The 15505-nt window shown below is 35.2% G+C and overlaps 2 protein-coding genes across 4 annotated transcripts in view; one reads left to right on the top strand and one right to left on the bottom strand.

Moving 5' to 3' along the window:
* The window catches only part of LOC111818207 (zinc finger protein 14 homolog), a 117291-nt gene that overhangs the window by 32751 nt on the left and 69035 nt on the right, over positions 1–15505 (bottom strand). Inside the window, exon 4 of the mRNA XM_023721453.1 lies at positions 3065–3081. Within this exon, the coding sequence (XP_023577221.1) occupies positions 3065–3081 (17 nt within the window). The remainder of the gene's footprint in view (positions 1–3064; positions 3082–15505) is intronic.
* Positions 1–15505, top strand: part of LOC111818221 (zinc finger protein 568) — a 29599-nt gene that overhangs the window by 7013 nt on the left and 7081 nt on the right. For 2 of the 3 annotated variants that reach the window (XM_023721597.1, XM_023721599.1), the window contains 2 exons: positions 8758–8884; positions 9149–9244. In XM_023721597.1, the coding sequence (XP_023577365.1) occupies positions 8815–8884; positions 9149–9244 (166 nt within the window). In that variant the 5' untranslated portion in view covers positions 8758–8814. Of the gene's footprint in view, positions 1–4694; positions 4727–8757; positions 8885–9148; positions 9245–15505 lie in introns of all 3 variants that reach the window. The other variant, XM_023721598.1, reaches the window with a different exon arrangement.

The raw sequence follows: 15505 nt of genomic DNA, 5'->3' as shown, positions 1-15505 counted from the left end.
ATTTTAAATTATTAGTTTATATAATGTATTTTATTTAAAGAGTAAAAAGCCTATAAAGTGTGGTAAAGGAATCCTGATATACAGTGTGGATACTCTTAGCTATCCAGTGTATGTATTTTCATTCATATTACACAGCCAAGTATTTCAGTTTGGATTATCGAGTCGAAATGGACTAACATGCATTTGAGGCCTTGCAGTCTTAATCACATTCTGGAATGTGGATGTAAATAGATTCCATGTCTCCTTTTACTTTTGAGTCGACTGTGCAGCAATTAGAAAAATCCTATTAATAGCTTTATATGAGTACTTACTACTAGATGTATTGTGCTATAAACTTTACATGATTTACATAATCATTGTCAGAAGCCTGTGAAACAGATGCAATTATTTTAATTTTTATAGGTGTGGGAAGTAAAACACAAAGGGTAAAAAGCTTATATAACTTTGTACCAGTAAGTAATAAACTCAGGATTTAAACCGATATAGTCTGACATAGGGTCTGTATTCTCTGAGATGGTACTCAAAGGTAAAGAACTGCATACTTTAGCTGTTGCCTGTTGCTATAGTCTGTTTTGTTATTCCCTTTTCTATTCAAAATTAGAGAATTTTAAGAATGCCTACATCAGTATTATGATTTATGTAGAGTTCTTTCTTTGGTCATTTATGAACAGATTTTGAACACTTCTGCTCTTATCAAGTGCACTGACACTTGAATTGGGATAGTTACATGTAATAGATGATAAATAAGTATATGTAATAAGATAGTTTAGTCATAATAACAATGAGTGTTTCGTAGTCTTCTTTCCTGAGTTCCCAATATTTTTTTAAAGATAACTCTTCTTCTGTTACATTAGGTTTCTTTTCAAGGTTTTGCTATTAATATATAGTGTTTAACTAGAACATAATTTGAAATTCGTTAGAGGTAGGAATTTACTGATAATTCTATCAGTAGAATCATTTCTGCATATAGAAAACAAGTTGTTCATCTTTATTAAATACCAGATCAGTCTTTTGTAACACTACCTTTATCAGACATATGCTGTTGGATTTTTTTAAAGTGAAGAAGGTTCTCTGTTACTCGCAAAAACCTTTAGAAATCTTAATGCTTCTTACTAGGATCAGTGGTATATTAATCTTTTGTGTGTGTGTGTGCTTTTTAGTAGTAGGAGGAGTCAAAATAATATGAAATGTGATTTGATTTTTTTAAGATCTAATTTTTTCTGATCTTTATTATTATCATTATTTTTATTTTTTTTTTTCAGAACCGGGGATTGAACTCAGGCCCTTATGCTTGCCAGGCAAGCACTTATTTTACTGAGCTATCTCTCTGGCCCCTGAAATCTTCATGTAATGATTTACTGGGGGCAAGTTCTGTTCTCAGTACTTCTTCTTTTTTTTTGGTACCAGGTATCAAACTCAGGACCTTGAGCTTGCCAGGCATGCGCTTATGCTGCTGAGCTATCTCCCTGCCCCTTCTCTTTTTTTTGTCATTATATCAGCCTTTCACACTTTACCAATGAGAACACAGTCAAGTTTGCCTACTTCTCAAGGTTATACAGTAAACTGTGAAGCCAAGATTTGAACCGTTGACATCAGATTATGCAACTTTTCGTTAACCAATGAAAATAGCTAAATTTTCCTTGATTTGAAGAGAATAGTAAGTTGAATTTTTTTTTCAAGTGGTAACGTGTCAATTGGTTATCTTTGCAACTTTTTAAAGGGTTGAATAACAGGCATTTATTTTATGCCTGGAGTCCACAGAATAATTGTGTGAGCAGATCTGCTTTAGGTTACATATTGGTTGAAGATGGCATCCAATGTGTAACCTATCACAGGATAGGCTATGAGGCAGGCCATTTCTCCTGCATGTGTTCATTCTTTGATGTAGGTAAAAGGACAAATGGTTCTTAGAGCAGACTCTTCACTTGCTTGGTGACTGGCATACTGGTGTACAAGTTATAGGGCCTAAGCACGTTTCGGGCATTCAGTCACATGTCCACTAGCATTCCTTTTGCCTTAACAAATACCTCAGACAGCGATCCATGTTAGTATTGGGACATTCATTATTGGTAGGAAATGAAGATATGCTAAATAATTAATTTATCACTAACATATTCAAATGAAATTTTTAATGGAGATTTTTAAAACCTAAATGTGTTGAAATATAGTCTCCTAACTTTAAAGAAAGTTTTGACATATGCCATGCCACTTATAGAAGGCCAGTGACATGGACAGTAAAGGAATTTACCGGTAGTCAAGCAATATAGGAAAGACAAAATTAGCCATTGCAAGTATACAGTTTGGGGCTAGGACTGTATCTCAGTGTCAGAATGCTTGCCTCACATTCACAGCATCCTTAGGTTCTATCTCTAGAACTGCAAAAAAAAAAAAGAAAAGAAAAGTATAATTCAGTGGTTTTTATTGTATTCATGGCCTTTACCATAATCAGTGCTTGAACATTTTTATCACCCTAAAATGAAACCCTGTGCCAATTAACTATCATTTTCTATTTTGTCTCCTAAGGCTCTAATGTAGGTAAGCACAGATACACTTTCTATCTCTGTGAATTTGGATTTGCCTAGTCTGGACATTTCAAGCAAATTGAATGATACAGTATACAGTCTTATTACTTTTTCTTTCACTGAGTGTAATGTTTTCAAGGTTGTTCCATTTTGGTAGCCTTTGTTAGTGCCCTCCCCCTTTGATGTTGCCCCTAGGCACAATTTTTTTTTTAAATTTTTCTAATGTCCATTTTTATTTGATTTTCTTTTGTATATTTGGTATAATAGCTGAGAAATCATTTCCTGATCCAAAATTATGATTTAAATATGTATTTCCTTCTGAGGATTACACAGTTTGAGTGTGAGTTAAGGTGGTGATTCAGTTTTATTGTTCTATAGATAGATAATCCAAATGTCTCAATACCACTTACTGAAAAACTTTTTCCTAATGAATTATCGTGTCACTGTAGTCTAAAGTCAGTTGAAAATAAATGTGAAGTTTATTTTTAGAATCTCAGTCTATTTCATTGATTTATTATGACTATCTAGGGCCAGGGATATACCTCAGTGGTGTAAATGCCTGGCTGGCAAATGCAAGGTCCAGAGTTCAATCCCTGCACTTTTGGAATTGTGAAGTTGAATTTCAGAATTGTATTTTTTCAATATTGTTTTGGCTCTTTTGGACCCCTTGCATTTCAATATGAATTTTAGTATCTGCCTGTATATTTCTGCACAAAAAGCAGCTGCATTTTGACAGAAATTTTGTAGATTAATTTGGAAATATTGTTATATTGATAATACTAAGTTTAATGATCTGTGGATGTGAGACATCTTTTGTACTTTTAAAATATTAGTGGTATTTTGGAGTTTTCAAAATACAAGTTTTACACTTAATATGTTATATCTGCTCCTAAGTATTTTATTCTTTCAGTAACTATTGTAAATGATGTTGCTTTCTTAATTTCCTTTTTGGGTGATACCACTGTAAATAATGCTGTTTTCATAATTTCCTTTTAGAATGTTTCCTGCAGATATCTTTAAATACACTTGGAACAACAGAGGCTTTCTTTGATCATTTTAAAATATTTTCTTTTTTTGTTGTTGTTGTATTTTAGGGAGGGGTCTACAGGGTGTTCAGGGTCCCACTACTAGATCGGATTCATAGTGATCTGCCCGTTTACAGCCTCCCAAGAGCTGGGATTACAGGTGCGTGACACCACGCCCAGTCTCATCAGGGCTGGCACGGCAGGCCCAGGGATTGAACCCATGGCCCCTGCGCCTGCTTACAGGCACTTTAATCCGCTGAGCTATTTGGCTGGCACTCAGGTTTTTCTTTCTTTGAAAGTCATGTATGCTATACTTTGTTTCTTTCTCTTATTGCTCTGACTAAGATTTCCAACACCATATTGAGTAAAAGTGGTAAAAGTAGATATTTTTGTCTCATTCCTGATCTTAGAGGAAATAATTTCAGATTTTCCCCATTCATTATGATGTAGGCTGTTTAATCATATGTGGTCCTTACATAATTGTGTTGTGGTATAGTTCTTGTATACTGTACCTTATTTGGGGAGTTTTATATGAAGGTATATTAAATTTTATCAAATGCTTTTTCTGTTTGTTGAGATGATCATATGGTTTTTATCCTTCATTCTGTTAATATGATGCATTGTATTTATTGATTGCATTATCCTTGCATTTCTGGGGTAATCTCACTTGATTCTGGTGAATGAAATTTTTCATATGTTGTTGGTTTTGATTTGTTAGTATTGGGGGGAGTTGCTTCTGTGTTCACCAGGGATATGGGTCTATATGCACGCATACCATCAAAAGTTTTTGCCATTTTAGTAGATTCTTTTGAAAAAATATTTGGTTGTTCCCTTAGGACAATTTCCAGGGTATTGTTTTTTGGACTGGGGCTTTGTTAGGAGATTGGGGGCTGTTTCATTTTGTTTTGTTTAAGATAGGATCTCACTATGTAGTTCAGACTAGCCTTCAGATATGTGGCCCACGCAGGCCTTGAACTCATGGCTGTCCTCCTGCCTCAGACTCATAGGCCTTTCTGTATTTTCCTGGCTGCCTTTGAATTCCTAGGCTCCATCAGGGCTCCTGCTTTAGGCCCCTGAGAACCTGGGAGCATGCCACCATGCCTGATTCAGAGACTATTATTTTTGTTTTCTGTTTGTTTTCTTTGAGGTGCTGGATTGAAACCAGGACTTCATGCATGGGTAAGCACTGAGCTACTTCCGAAGCCCATTCTATTTTTATTTTGAGGCAAGATCTTTTTAAGTTGCCCATACTTGATTTGAACTTGTGAGCTTCCAGCCTCAGCCTCCCAAATAATTGGTTTTATATAATTAAAAAAAAAATTTTTTTTTCATTTGCTTTACTGGGAACCTAGTGTATGGATACGTCTCTAGAAAGTGGAACTCTTCTTAATCACGTTTTAAAAACTTACTTTTTAAATTCCATGTTCCTTTTAATCCCTAGGCTTGGTTAATTATATTTCATTATTTTTATGTATTTTAGTTGTGCTTTATTGTATTTTATTTTTAGCATATTTTCTTCATTTGAATTTATCAAGTGTTTGCTTAATTTATTAAAATTATCAAGATAACAATTTTGGAGATGGCAGTATATGTAGACATATACTATGTGGCCTTTTAAAGTAAAAAATTAATTTATTTTTACATTTACCATGTCTTTTATACCAAGTATTTGCTCTAAAGTTAATTAATTAATTAATTAATTTTTTTGCAGGACCAGGGATTGAACTCAGGCCCCTGCGCTTGCCAGGCAAGCACATATTCCACTGAGCCATTTCCGCAGCCTCTTCTAAAGTTATTTTAATGATTCCTTCATTCTTCAATGAAGTCTTTTCTGGAGCCTGAGCCCAGTCTAGTTTTGAATCCTGGGCTTAAGTGATCCTTCCACCTCAGCCACACTTGTAGTTGGGACTATAAGCGTGCACTACTGTACCTAGCTAGTCTTTCCCCCCCACCCCTAGATTTGTGTTTCAGACTGACCTTAAACTCACTATATTGACCAGGCTGGCTTCAAACTTGGGACGATCCTCTTGCCTCAGCCTCCTGAGTACTGGATTTATAGATGTGTACCACTACCCCTGCTTCAGCTCAAATTTTAAACAGATATTTTTATGAGTTTATCTTTTATTTATTTTTTTTGGTGGTACCAAGGACCAAACTCAGGACCTTGCACTTGCCAGGCAAGCACTTATTCCACTGAGCTATCTCCCCAACCCTTTGTGAGTTTATTTAACTAGTTTGGTTAGTCATGTATTGGCAGTAACAACAAGAATATTTTATGTGTGCTTTTATTTATACCATAATTAGAGAAACCATTGCAGCAAAAGCTAGTTTTCTTCATCTGGTTTTGTCTTTATCCTTTCTCCTCATTGCTTCATGAACTATCTCACTGTAAAGTCATGATAATGTATCACTATTATTTTATTATCTATCATATTTTTCCTCTGGTTTCCTGTCTTGGTGGTTTTAGATGCTTTTAAGTAAAACCTCAGCAATAAACAAAAGGAGTTTAAGATAAAGCCTTTCTCTGTTGTTTGTGGTGAATCAGGACATTTGTGAGATTCTGAGATGATTTCTGCTCTTTTTCTAGAGGAAATATAGTATGATGTGTGAGAAACTATAACTTTGAGCCATACTGGACTAGAATTCTCATCTCTACAAGTAATCAGTTTATGACCAGAGAATTACATTTAACCCCAGTTCTCTTCCCTTTTAAATGGATAATAATACAGTAATAACTAGTCCATAGCCTTGTTAGGGGAATTACAGAAGTTAAGGGATCAAAAGTAGTTATAACATTGCCTGACAAGTTTTCAGCAGATGACAGTAGTGACAATATTGATGATCATAATGATTTCTCTGCAGCATTTCTTGCAGTTCTGCTTTTGGTGATTTCCATTTGTACTTTCCATTTTGTCTCATCCCATTTGTACATTTTTTAAAATAAATTCCACCAAATATGGTATATGTGAATAATTTTCTTTCTCTAAGCCTTTATGAATATTGAAATTTTTAAATGGGGGAGAAGAACTAGATACTTGTGATCGAGTCATATTGTTTCTAGCCTAATAATTTGGCTATAAATAAAATAAAAACTGAGCCTCTTTCTTTGATGTTTAACTGTTGATCCTGTCCATGACCCTATTACCCGCTGTGCATATTGTCTAAAACCACTTATATCCTTCAGCTGTGGATTCAGATTTTCATTTTAGGTTAATGGCTAAAACATTTTCATCTTTATTCTCCATCTGATTGCATAGGGGACATTTTCAATCTGGAATTCCTGTAGGAAATTTCTGCTTTATATTCTCAAATTTTGATACACTCTCTTCTCCTGCTTTTTTCCTCTTTCCTTTCCATTCTCTGTTATGTGCCTTTTCTCACTAGATCACACAATCAACTGGCCAGGTTTTAATTCATTTAAAACCTCTGAGTCATATCCAACTTTTTCATCTCTGTGATAGCCCAGTAAAAATCAGTGACCACTGACTCCATGGATTCATCATCTAGTAAATGATGAGTTAATGTTTGCTGACTCAATAATTAACATACGGTGACAAAACAATTCTAATGTGTTGTGTTTCCCTTCATTGTGTGATACAAAATTAGGTAAATAGACCAAGATCCCCAAGGGAGTCAAAATTCCTTGCATAAATAATTAAATATTCAACTTTATTATTCCCAGTTGCCTTTGCCCCAGCCTGATAGGGAGAAACTAAGAAAGGGATTAAAGGTCAGAATGCATAGCTGCTCTTACTTCTGATAATGAAGATTTTTTAAACAACATATTTTTCTATCAGTAGCTGTTATTTTATACACCACATTAAAGAATTTCAGAGATGCAACATCAGAAAATCAAGATCTACTGTGAGTAGGGAGATTGATGCCTTGTGGGAAACACAAGAGGATGAGGATTGAGAGAGACTTCCATCTCTTCTCCCCCAAAAAGGAAGAAAATGTCTTTTTACAGAAGCAAAAGTTGGGCCAGGGAGATAGCTCAGTAGAATAAGCGCTTGCCTGGCAAGTGCAGGGTTGGCAAGCACAAGGGCCTGAGTTCAATCCCCGGTACTGCCAAAAAAAAAAAAAAAAAAAAAAAGTTAATTACTGGAGGCCCTGATTTAAATGCCATGCATCCCAGAGAACAGAGTTAGTGAGAGGCAGTGCTAAGGCTGAGCTAAGCAAAGGCCGTCCCCAGTGTGATCTCTGGGACAAAGGTAGAGGCAGAGGACTTGAGGGTGGGGACAGTGTTGGAGCGAACAAGGGAAACAAATTACAGCAGAAAAAAAGAAATATAAGAACCTATAAGATAATACTCTGAATAAAGGAAAATAGCACAGTAAAGAAACACTACAATTAAGAAAGATGCTCAGTAGAGCAAATGATTGAATATCAATTTATTGTATCATATAGTATGGCCAGTGGGAAAGAAGGAAGGAGAAAAGAAGTTGCAGATCTGAGCTACTGACCCAGGCATCCTTGACTGGGTCAGCAACAGTTCAGGGAGAGCTGGAGCTATATACCCTTAGCAAAATGAGTTAGCTATATCAGTAAATTAATTGCACAGTTTGTCCGTTTTTTAAAACTTTGTTTCAGAACCCAAATGTTTGTTCTGTCAAAAATTCCAAATTCCTAGCATGTCTAAGAAAGGAATAACAAACATATCCTCTTGCAGAATCTTCCCACATCCTTTCCTACCTGGTAAAATGGAAAGGGAGGATTCCATGATTGGCCTTGAAAATAAGACTGTAACATTTGTATATGTTTTAGTACCAACATAGCTATCATTAGAATGGTTACTTAATGTACACTTTAGTATCATCATCATCAAATATTTATAAATTATCAACAATATATGTGAACAAACCAAATCAAGGGGAAAATCAGAGAAAATTATAAGGATAATTAAAGTCTTAAATTTAAAAAATTAGGTAAATATAAAAACCAAGTAAATAATTTTAATGAAATCTGACTCCTGCATCCTTTTTTTTTTTAAATTTTAGGGAAGGGTCTACAGGGTGTTTAGGGTCTTACTACTAGATCGGACTCTTAGTGATCCACCTGCAGCCTCCCAAGGGATTACAGGCACACACCACCATGCCCAGTCTTGACTCCTGAATACTAGTTAAATAAGTTCTTTTTTTTAACCTCAATACTTACCTCAATAATAATACTCAATACCTTAGATTATTTCAAATTAGGATTGTATTTTACAGGAAACAGTAACATTTAAAGATGTGGCTGTGGACCTTACTCAGGAAGAATGGCAGCAAATGAAACCTGCTCAAAGGATCTTGTACCGTGATGTGATGCTGGAGAACTATAGCAACCTAGTCACAGTGGGTAAGGGTAACTTTGCAGTTAAAGCCAAATTTTCTTGCCATTTCTGAAATGTGTGGTGACTTTGGTTTGGCAGTTAATTGGCCTTCCCTTTTTTTCCACATAATTGTATGTTAGTCATCAGCATAGAGACTATTTACTTTGTGTCCATTGTGGTTTTCTTTATCCTCATTCTTCATAGGCCTTCAAGCCCCTGCAGTTCAGCACAAGGCCTGTGTGGTTGTCTCCAGCATTAACATCGAAGCTCTTTGTTCATTACCATAATAGGCTGTGAAGTTACCAAACCAGATGTAATCTTCAAGTTGGAACAGGAGGAGGAGCCATGGGTGATGGAGGAAGAAATGTTCTGGAGGCACTTTCCAGGTGAATATGTCAAAAATCAACCTCTAAAGGAGCTGGCTACATGACAGTTTTCATTAAAGCGTTCATACTTCCCAAGATTTTCTAAAAGGCCGCACATCTAGAGTCACAAATGGTATGAATGCCTTGGATTGTCATGACATTTCAACATTATTCTTGTAAGAGAGTTCTCCCCCTTTTTTTAACGTAGAGGTCCTATACCCCAATGTATATTTTATTTTTTTGTGTGTGTATTTAGTACAGGGTCTCACTACACAGATCAGATTCGTAGTGATCCTCATGTTTTCAGCCTCCCAAGTGCTGGGATTACAGGCATGCGCCACCTGCCCAGTCTCATTTGCTGTCTCAGCACGCCCTGGGGTGGGGTCAGCACAGCAGGCCCCTTCCAATACCCCAGTGTAATTGCAGGATGCCAGACTTCTCTAATTTGTTTGCAATGTACTTTTGGGATTTTTGTCTCTCTATTCCTTGGACTTTCCTTTGCATTTTCTTATGCATTTGGTATTTGAAGGATATATAGTATTTTTAAGATACGTTTATTTCACACTTAGATTCCTTTTAACTTTTTTCCACGTGATGCCGGCCCTGCCCCTGGGCATGGTGGCGAGTGCCTGTGATCCCAGCTCTTGGGAGGCTGTAACATCCTATCTAGTAGTGAGACCCTGAACACCCTGTAGACCCTTCTAAAATACAAAAAAAAAAAAAAAAAAAAAAACCCTTCTGTCATGGTGATCATACTTCCATTATACTTCAGAACTCTCATGATCTCTTGGCTCAGAAATTAAATTTCTAGCTTAGAAATTTCATGCCACCTTCTTTTATGCCCACTTTCCAGTCCTTAAATTTTTTGATAATATACTATTTGAATACTTTTTTAAAAATATAAGCAATCCAATAGACACCTCAAAAGCAAGTCTTCTTATTCTTGACACTTAGGCACTTCCTTTTTTCAGTTATGTACACTTCTTTTTTCAAAGCTACCCTAGCTATTCTTGGTTGATTGTTCACTTTAGCATATTATTTTTGGACTTAACTCTATATATTCCCAGAGAAAAGCCTGTGGGATTATTTATGGTAGATAATTAATGGTCAGCAATTTGCCATCCTTATTATCTTATTATAATAAGAAGATTTTTCATTCAAGAAGATGTAGTGTGTTTGTATCTATCTAGTGTCTTTCCAGGTTTTTCTTTATAGTTTTTGGATATTTCTCATTAGGTTTACTTACATATTAGGGAAGAGAAAAAACACTGTAAGAACTGTAAAGGAAACTATAAAGCTATTTTTATTTCTAGATGGTTTTGTAGCCCTAAAAAAAATACAAGAGTACACTACAAATACTAAAAGAATCCAGTAAGGTGGCACATAATCAACAAATAAAAATGAATAGCTTTTATGTATACATCACCAAGAAGAAGATATAGAAGAAAAGAAGCCACATTTATAATAGTGATAGCAAGAATAAAACACTGTTCTGGACACAGGCAAGTAAGTGTACAAAACAAAGTCTTGACCTTATGGAGCTTGTAATTTAGGAAAAAGAGTCTTCGAGGTTTTGTATATTAAAAATTTCTTTAATGCTTATATTTGAGTTATAGTTAGCTGCGTCTAAACTTCTTAAGCCATACTGTTCCCCCAAAGGTTTAATGTAGACAGTTTCCTAAGGACTTCAGGCCTCAATACTTTAACTTAGTACTTAATTTGGTATCAATGATTATCTATTATTTCCCAGCTTTGAATGTTACTCAGAGAAAAAGCCTGATTATTTTCTTTCCTAGATCACTTGATTTATTTGCTTGGATGCCTATAGGTTTTGTTGTTGTTGATTTGTTGTTTGTTTTAGAATTGTACGAGACTGTGTTTTAGCATTGACCAATCAAAATCAATGTTTTCTTTCACTTTGTAGATTCTTCTTTTATTGTTTCTTAGAGCATCATTGTTTTTTTTTTTAATTTTTTTTGACAACTCATACAGAATTTTACTTAACAAAGTAATATGAATTTCACAGTATTTGTTGTAATACATGGTATTGTCTTACAACCAGCTATTCATATTACCAGATATTGGAAGAAGAAAAAACTGGAGAAATGTATAAGAAATTAAGAAAAGAAAAAGTACAAACAATTGAAAAAAAGAAGACGAAGCTAATTAGAGCATTGACTGCTTCTTTCTATTTCCATTTTTTTTTCTTTTTTAAAATTTATTTATTTATTTATTTATTTTTGTCCTGTCAGAGGTAAATATTCTATTGGCATCTAAATACTTTAAGTGTTTGAATTCAACTAAACATCTAATAGTGTCTAGCAGTCTATAATATTAGTGGGTTATCCTCAGAAGTTATTGACTTGAGCCTTTTGTAGCTCATCATATTAATATGGATTTACTTTATATACCTCATTTTTATACTTTTCTACTGGACGGTTAAGACAAAGATATAGCAAGACCTATATACCCAGAATTGTAACTTTTGTATCTGATAAGGTCAGTCAGGTACTCTCAGGATTTATCCTGTAGCCCTGTACCACCTTTTGTACATTCTTTGTCAGTGTCTGACCTGAGGATGAGTCACGGCCATTGCTTGACCAATTTGCTCTCTGTGAAAGCTTGAAAAAATGCTTTTTCTCTCCATGTGATTCTCCCCAGGCCCACTTTAAATCCTCGAACACATTTCTCTGTGGCTCCATAATCTTAAGAGTATCATTGTATAGATTTGATTTTTTTTTTTTTTTTTTTTTAGAATTGTCATCATTCACTTTAAGTAAGGGCATTTCTTCCTGGACTCACTACTTACAGCTTAGTATTGAAGACCATACAGGAAAATTTTCACTTAGGAAGTAAAACTTCTGTAGCTGACAATGACCTCCTTATCATACAAGGATTTGTATTGAGTTAGTTTATCCTTTCTTCCAAGTCAAAGAGAGATTCTCATTAGTATGCTCCTTTTAGCACTCAGTGTCTTTTTCATCCTCCTATACCACTGGTCTGCTCACACACAGTATTGTTTTGGGTTTTTTGGTTTGTTTGTTTGTTTGTTTGTTTGTTTGTTTGTTTGTTTTTGCGGAACCAGGGATTGAACTCAGACCCTTGCGCTTCCCAGGGAAGCATTTATTCTACTGAGCCATCTCCCTGGCCCCTACACACACAGTATTATTTGTTTGCGTCTTGTTCAGATCTGCCTTCCCTGCCATTTGTCAGGGTCAAGTGAGTTTTTCCCCTATCTTCCTCAATCCAGTCTCTGTGTGGCTTTTTTTGTTTGTCTTTTTGAGCCAGAGGGTTTCACTATTCAGGTCAGCCTGGCCTTGAGCTCACTTTGTAGCTCAGGTTGGCGTCAAACTCGCAGTAATCCTCCAGCCTCAACCTGCTGAGTGCTGGGATTGCAGGCATGCACCACCACATTGGGCTTCTCCATTCTCTGTTCTTTCCTTATATTCTGGAGTTGGAATTTAGAAGTCTAAATTTCTTTGAACATGTGTTTTCTGCTTATGTTTGGAGAAATATAGATGTTTAATTCCACCATATTGCAACACGTTTTCTATTCTCTATTTGATCTATGAATCACTCTTGGAAATGTCTTTCTTCTTTGCTCATCTCCCAAAGATTCTGATTTTGCCTTGGTTATTGTTAATTTATTTTTTCCTCCTTTAGGAAATGTCTTTCGTATGACTCAGCTCTCACTAGACTTTTCTCAAGAATAGTCCTATGTAAAGTTTATTGCTAGTGGTGTGCAGGGTAGATGAAAGATACACTTGTCAGAGCATTCATCTGGGTAAAAGTAATGAGAAGTGGGACTTTGTTTCTGTGAAACTGATAGAGTTGTTCTCCATCTCAGCCCTTCTTCCTCCTTCCTTCTCCTTCGTCCCTCCCTTTTTCCTCTCTTACTTTTCTCCTTCCCTCTTTCTCCCTCTGTCTTTCCCTCTCCCACCCTCACTCACTGCCTCTCTTCCTCTGTCTCCCTCTTTCTCTTCTCTCCTTCCTGCTCTGTCCTTCAGTCCTGGGAAATGAACCCAGTGCCTGCTTTTGCTCTGAGCTCTACCCTCAACCCTTTCTATCTTTTATTTTGAGATTGGATCTTACCCAGGGTGGCCTTGAATTTCCTCCCCAAGTAATTGGGGTTATAGATGTGTGCTTCTGCACCTGGCTACAATTTATCTTTTGCATCATTTTTTAAAATATGCATTTTAAATTGTTCTCAAAGTCCATGTACTTTTTTTCCATAATTGTATTGATAAACAGATAGCAATGAGACAGTTTCAAACCAAACTGGAAGGATAGTTTCAATAATTAACACATTGCATACATTCTTCCTAGTGGTTATTTGCTGTACACATGTACTTGTTTTAGAAAGCCAACAGAAATATAAGGGTTACAGCATTACAGTAACCTAACATTTCTAATCTCACATTTCACTTCCTCTAGGCAACAGTTTATTTATTTCCTTTTTTATATATCTCCATGTTTGCAAATAAATATTGCTATGTAAAAATTGTATTATAATGATACCCAACCAGATGTTTTTTTTTTTAAATTACATACCAAATATTCTTAGACCTAATGGTGTTAGTAATATCTATTATCATCTGATAATCTCTGTACATATTTCTTTCATTGTCACAAAAATATCTTTTTATAATTGGTCTAAGGTCCACATGTTGCATTTGGTTGTTATCTAGCTTAAATTTGTTTTAATTGACAAGAGTTTCTTCCCTTCTTGTTAACTCACTTCCCACTATCCTTTTATTTGTGCAGAAACTAGGTTATACTCTTTAAAATGTGAGCAACAGTCCTGCTATAATGCTGTATATGGTTAGATTTCTAAATTTCTGTGAAAAAATATATAATTGTTTATTTATATATTTTAAATATTTTTATTTATTTTTTAATTTTTTTCTTCATATTCTGTAGGGGCTTAAAGTTTAACATATCAATATTTGAAGGAAAATACCTGTTCCATGTTATGCCTAAAATGTTTGATATTCAGACAGATAGTTAGGTTAAACCCAAATACATATGTTGAAGGGTAATAATAAGCTTCTCTTCTGGAGGGTTAACAACCTAAATTTACAAACCAAAAATTAGAGGAAAAGAAAGGCTGCAAGGACAGCCAGCATTTTGGCGCTAGCCTTTCATAGTCACTGAAGACTCAGGACATAGGAGAACCTGTACTGTAACATGTAACTCAGTTGTGTCCCAAATTTTCTGATCAAGGAGATTATGGGGCCACAGAGGAATGTGATCGAGGATGTAGAGTGTGCCTAAGGAGAGTCACATGGAGAGAAAACATTCTCTCAGGCTTCCACAGAGAGCAAATTGGTTAAGCAATGGCCATGACTCATCCACATGGCTGACACTGGCAAAGGATCTACAAAGTGCAGTATGGGGTTTCAGGATAAATCCTGAGGGGATTTGACTGACCTTATCAGATACAAAAGTTACATTTCTTGTTATATAGGTCTTGCTTTATCTTGTTCTTAACCATTCAGCAGAAAATTATAAAAACGAGGTATAAAAAGTAAAGCCATATTAATATTCTGGAGCTGTAAAAGGCTCAAGTCCACAACTTCTGACATTGCCACTTCTACAGATAACCCACTATTATTATGGCCTACTGGACTATATTGGAATATTTTGTTGAATCCACACACTTAGAATATTTAAATGACAATGGAATACTCTTCCTTGACAAAACTAAACAAAAAAGGGGGATACAAATGAATGACCATTTTGTATCTGTATATTCAAAGTAGTTAGGATAGATATACAGCTGCATTCTCTTAATTCAATTAATAGAAAGATTTGTTCTAATAGTTTTTGTGGACAGGATATCATGTCTGCATCTTGTACAATGAATAACCACTAAGACAACAATATGCAATGTAATTATTATTGAAACTGTCCTACTAATCAGTTTTGAAACTGTCTCATTACTATTTGTTTCTCAATAAAATTATTAAAATTAAAAAATGTTAGCAGTTTTAAAGATCTAAATAGTAGACAGTAATTCCCCCCTACACCTGCAATTTTATTTTCTGTTGTTTGTTACCTGTGTTCAGTTTCAGTTTGAAAATACTAAGTGGGAAACTCTAGAAAAAAATTTGTTTATAAAATTTGAGTTATGTACCATTGTGAGTAGTATGTGACATCTTGCATTGTCTTTTCTCTTAGATGAATCATTCCTTTTCCAAATGTATCTGCTCTTTGTGCTCTGTATGCACCCATTAGTCATGTAGTAAGTTTTTTTGGTTGTCAGCACTTGTACTTAAGTAC

This window comes from Octodon degus, unplaced genomic scaffold (genome assembly GCF_000260255.1).
Source record: "Octodon degus isolate 3935 unplaced genomic scaffold, OctDeg1.0 scaffold00083, whole genome shotgun sequence".
Classification (NCBI taxonomy): domain Eukaryota; kingdom Metazoa; phylum Chordata; class Mammalia; order Rodentia; family Octodontidae; genus Octodon; species Octodon degus.
The sequence above is the reverse complement of the archived record's forward strand: the minus strand, read 5'-3'. Positions and strand labels throughout refer to the sequence as shown.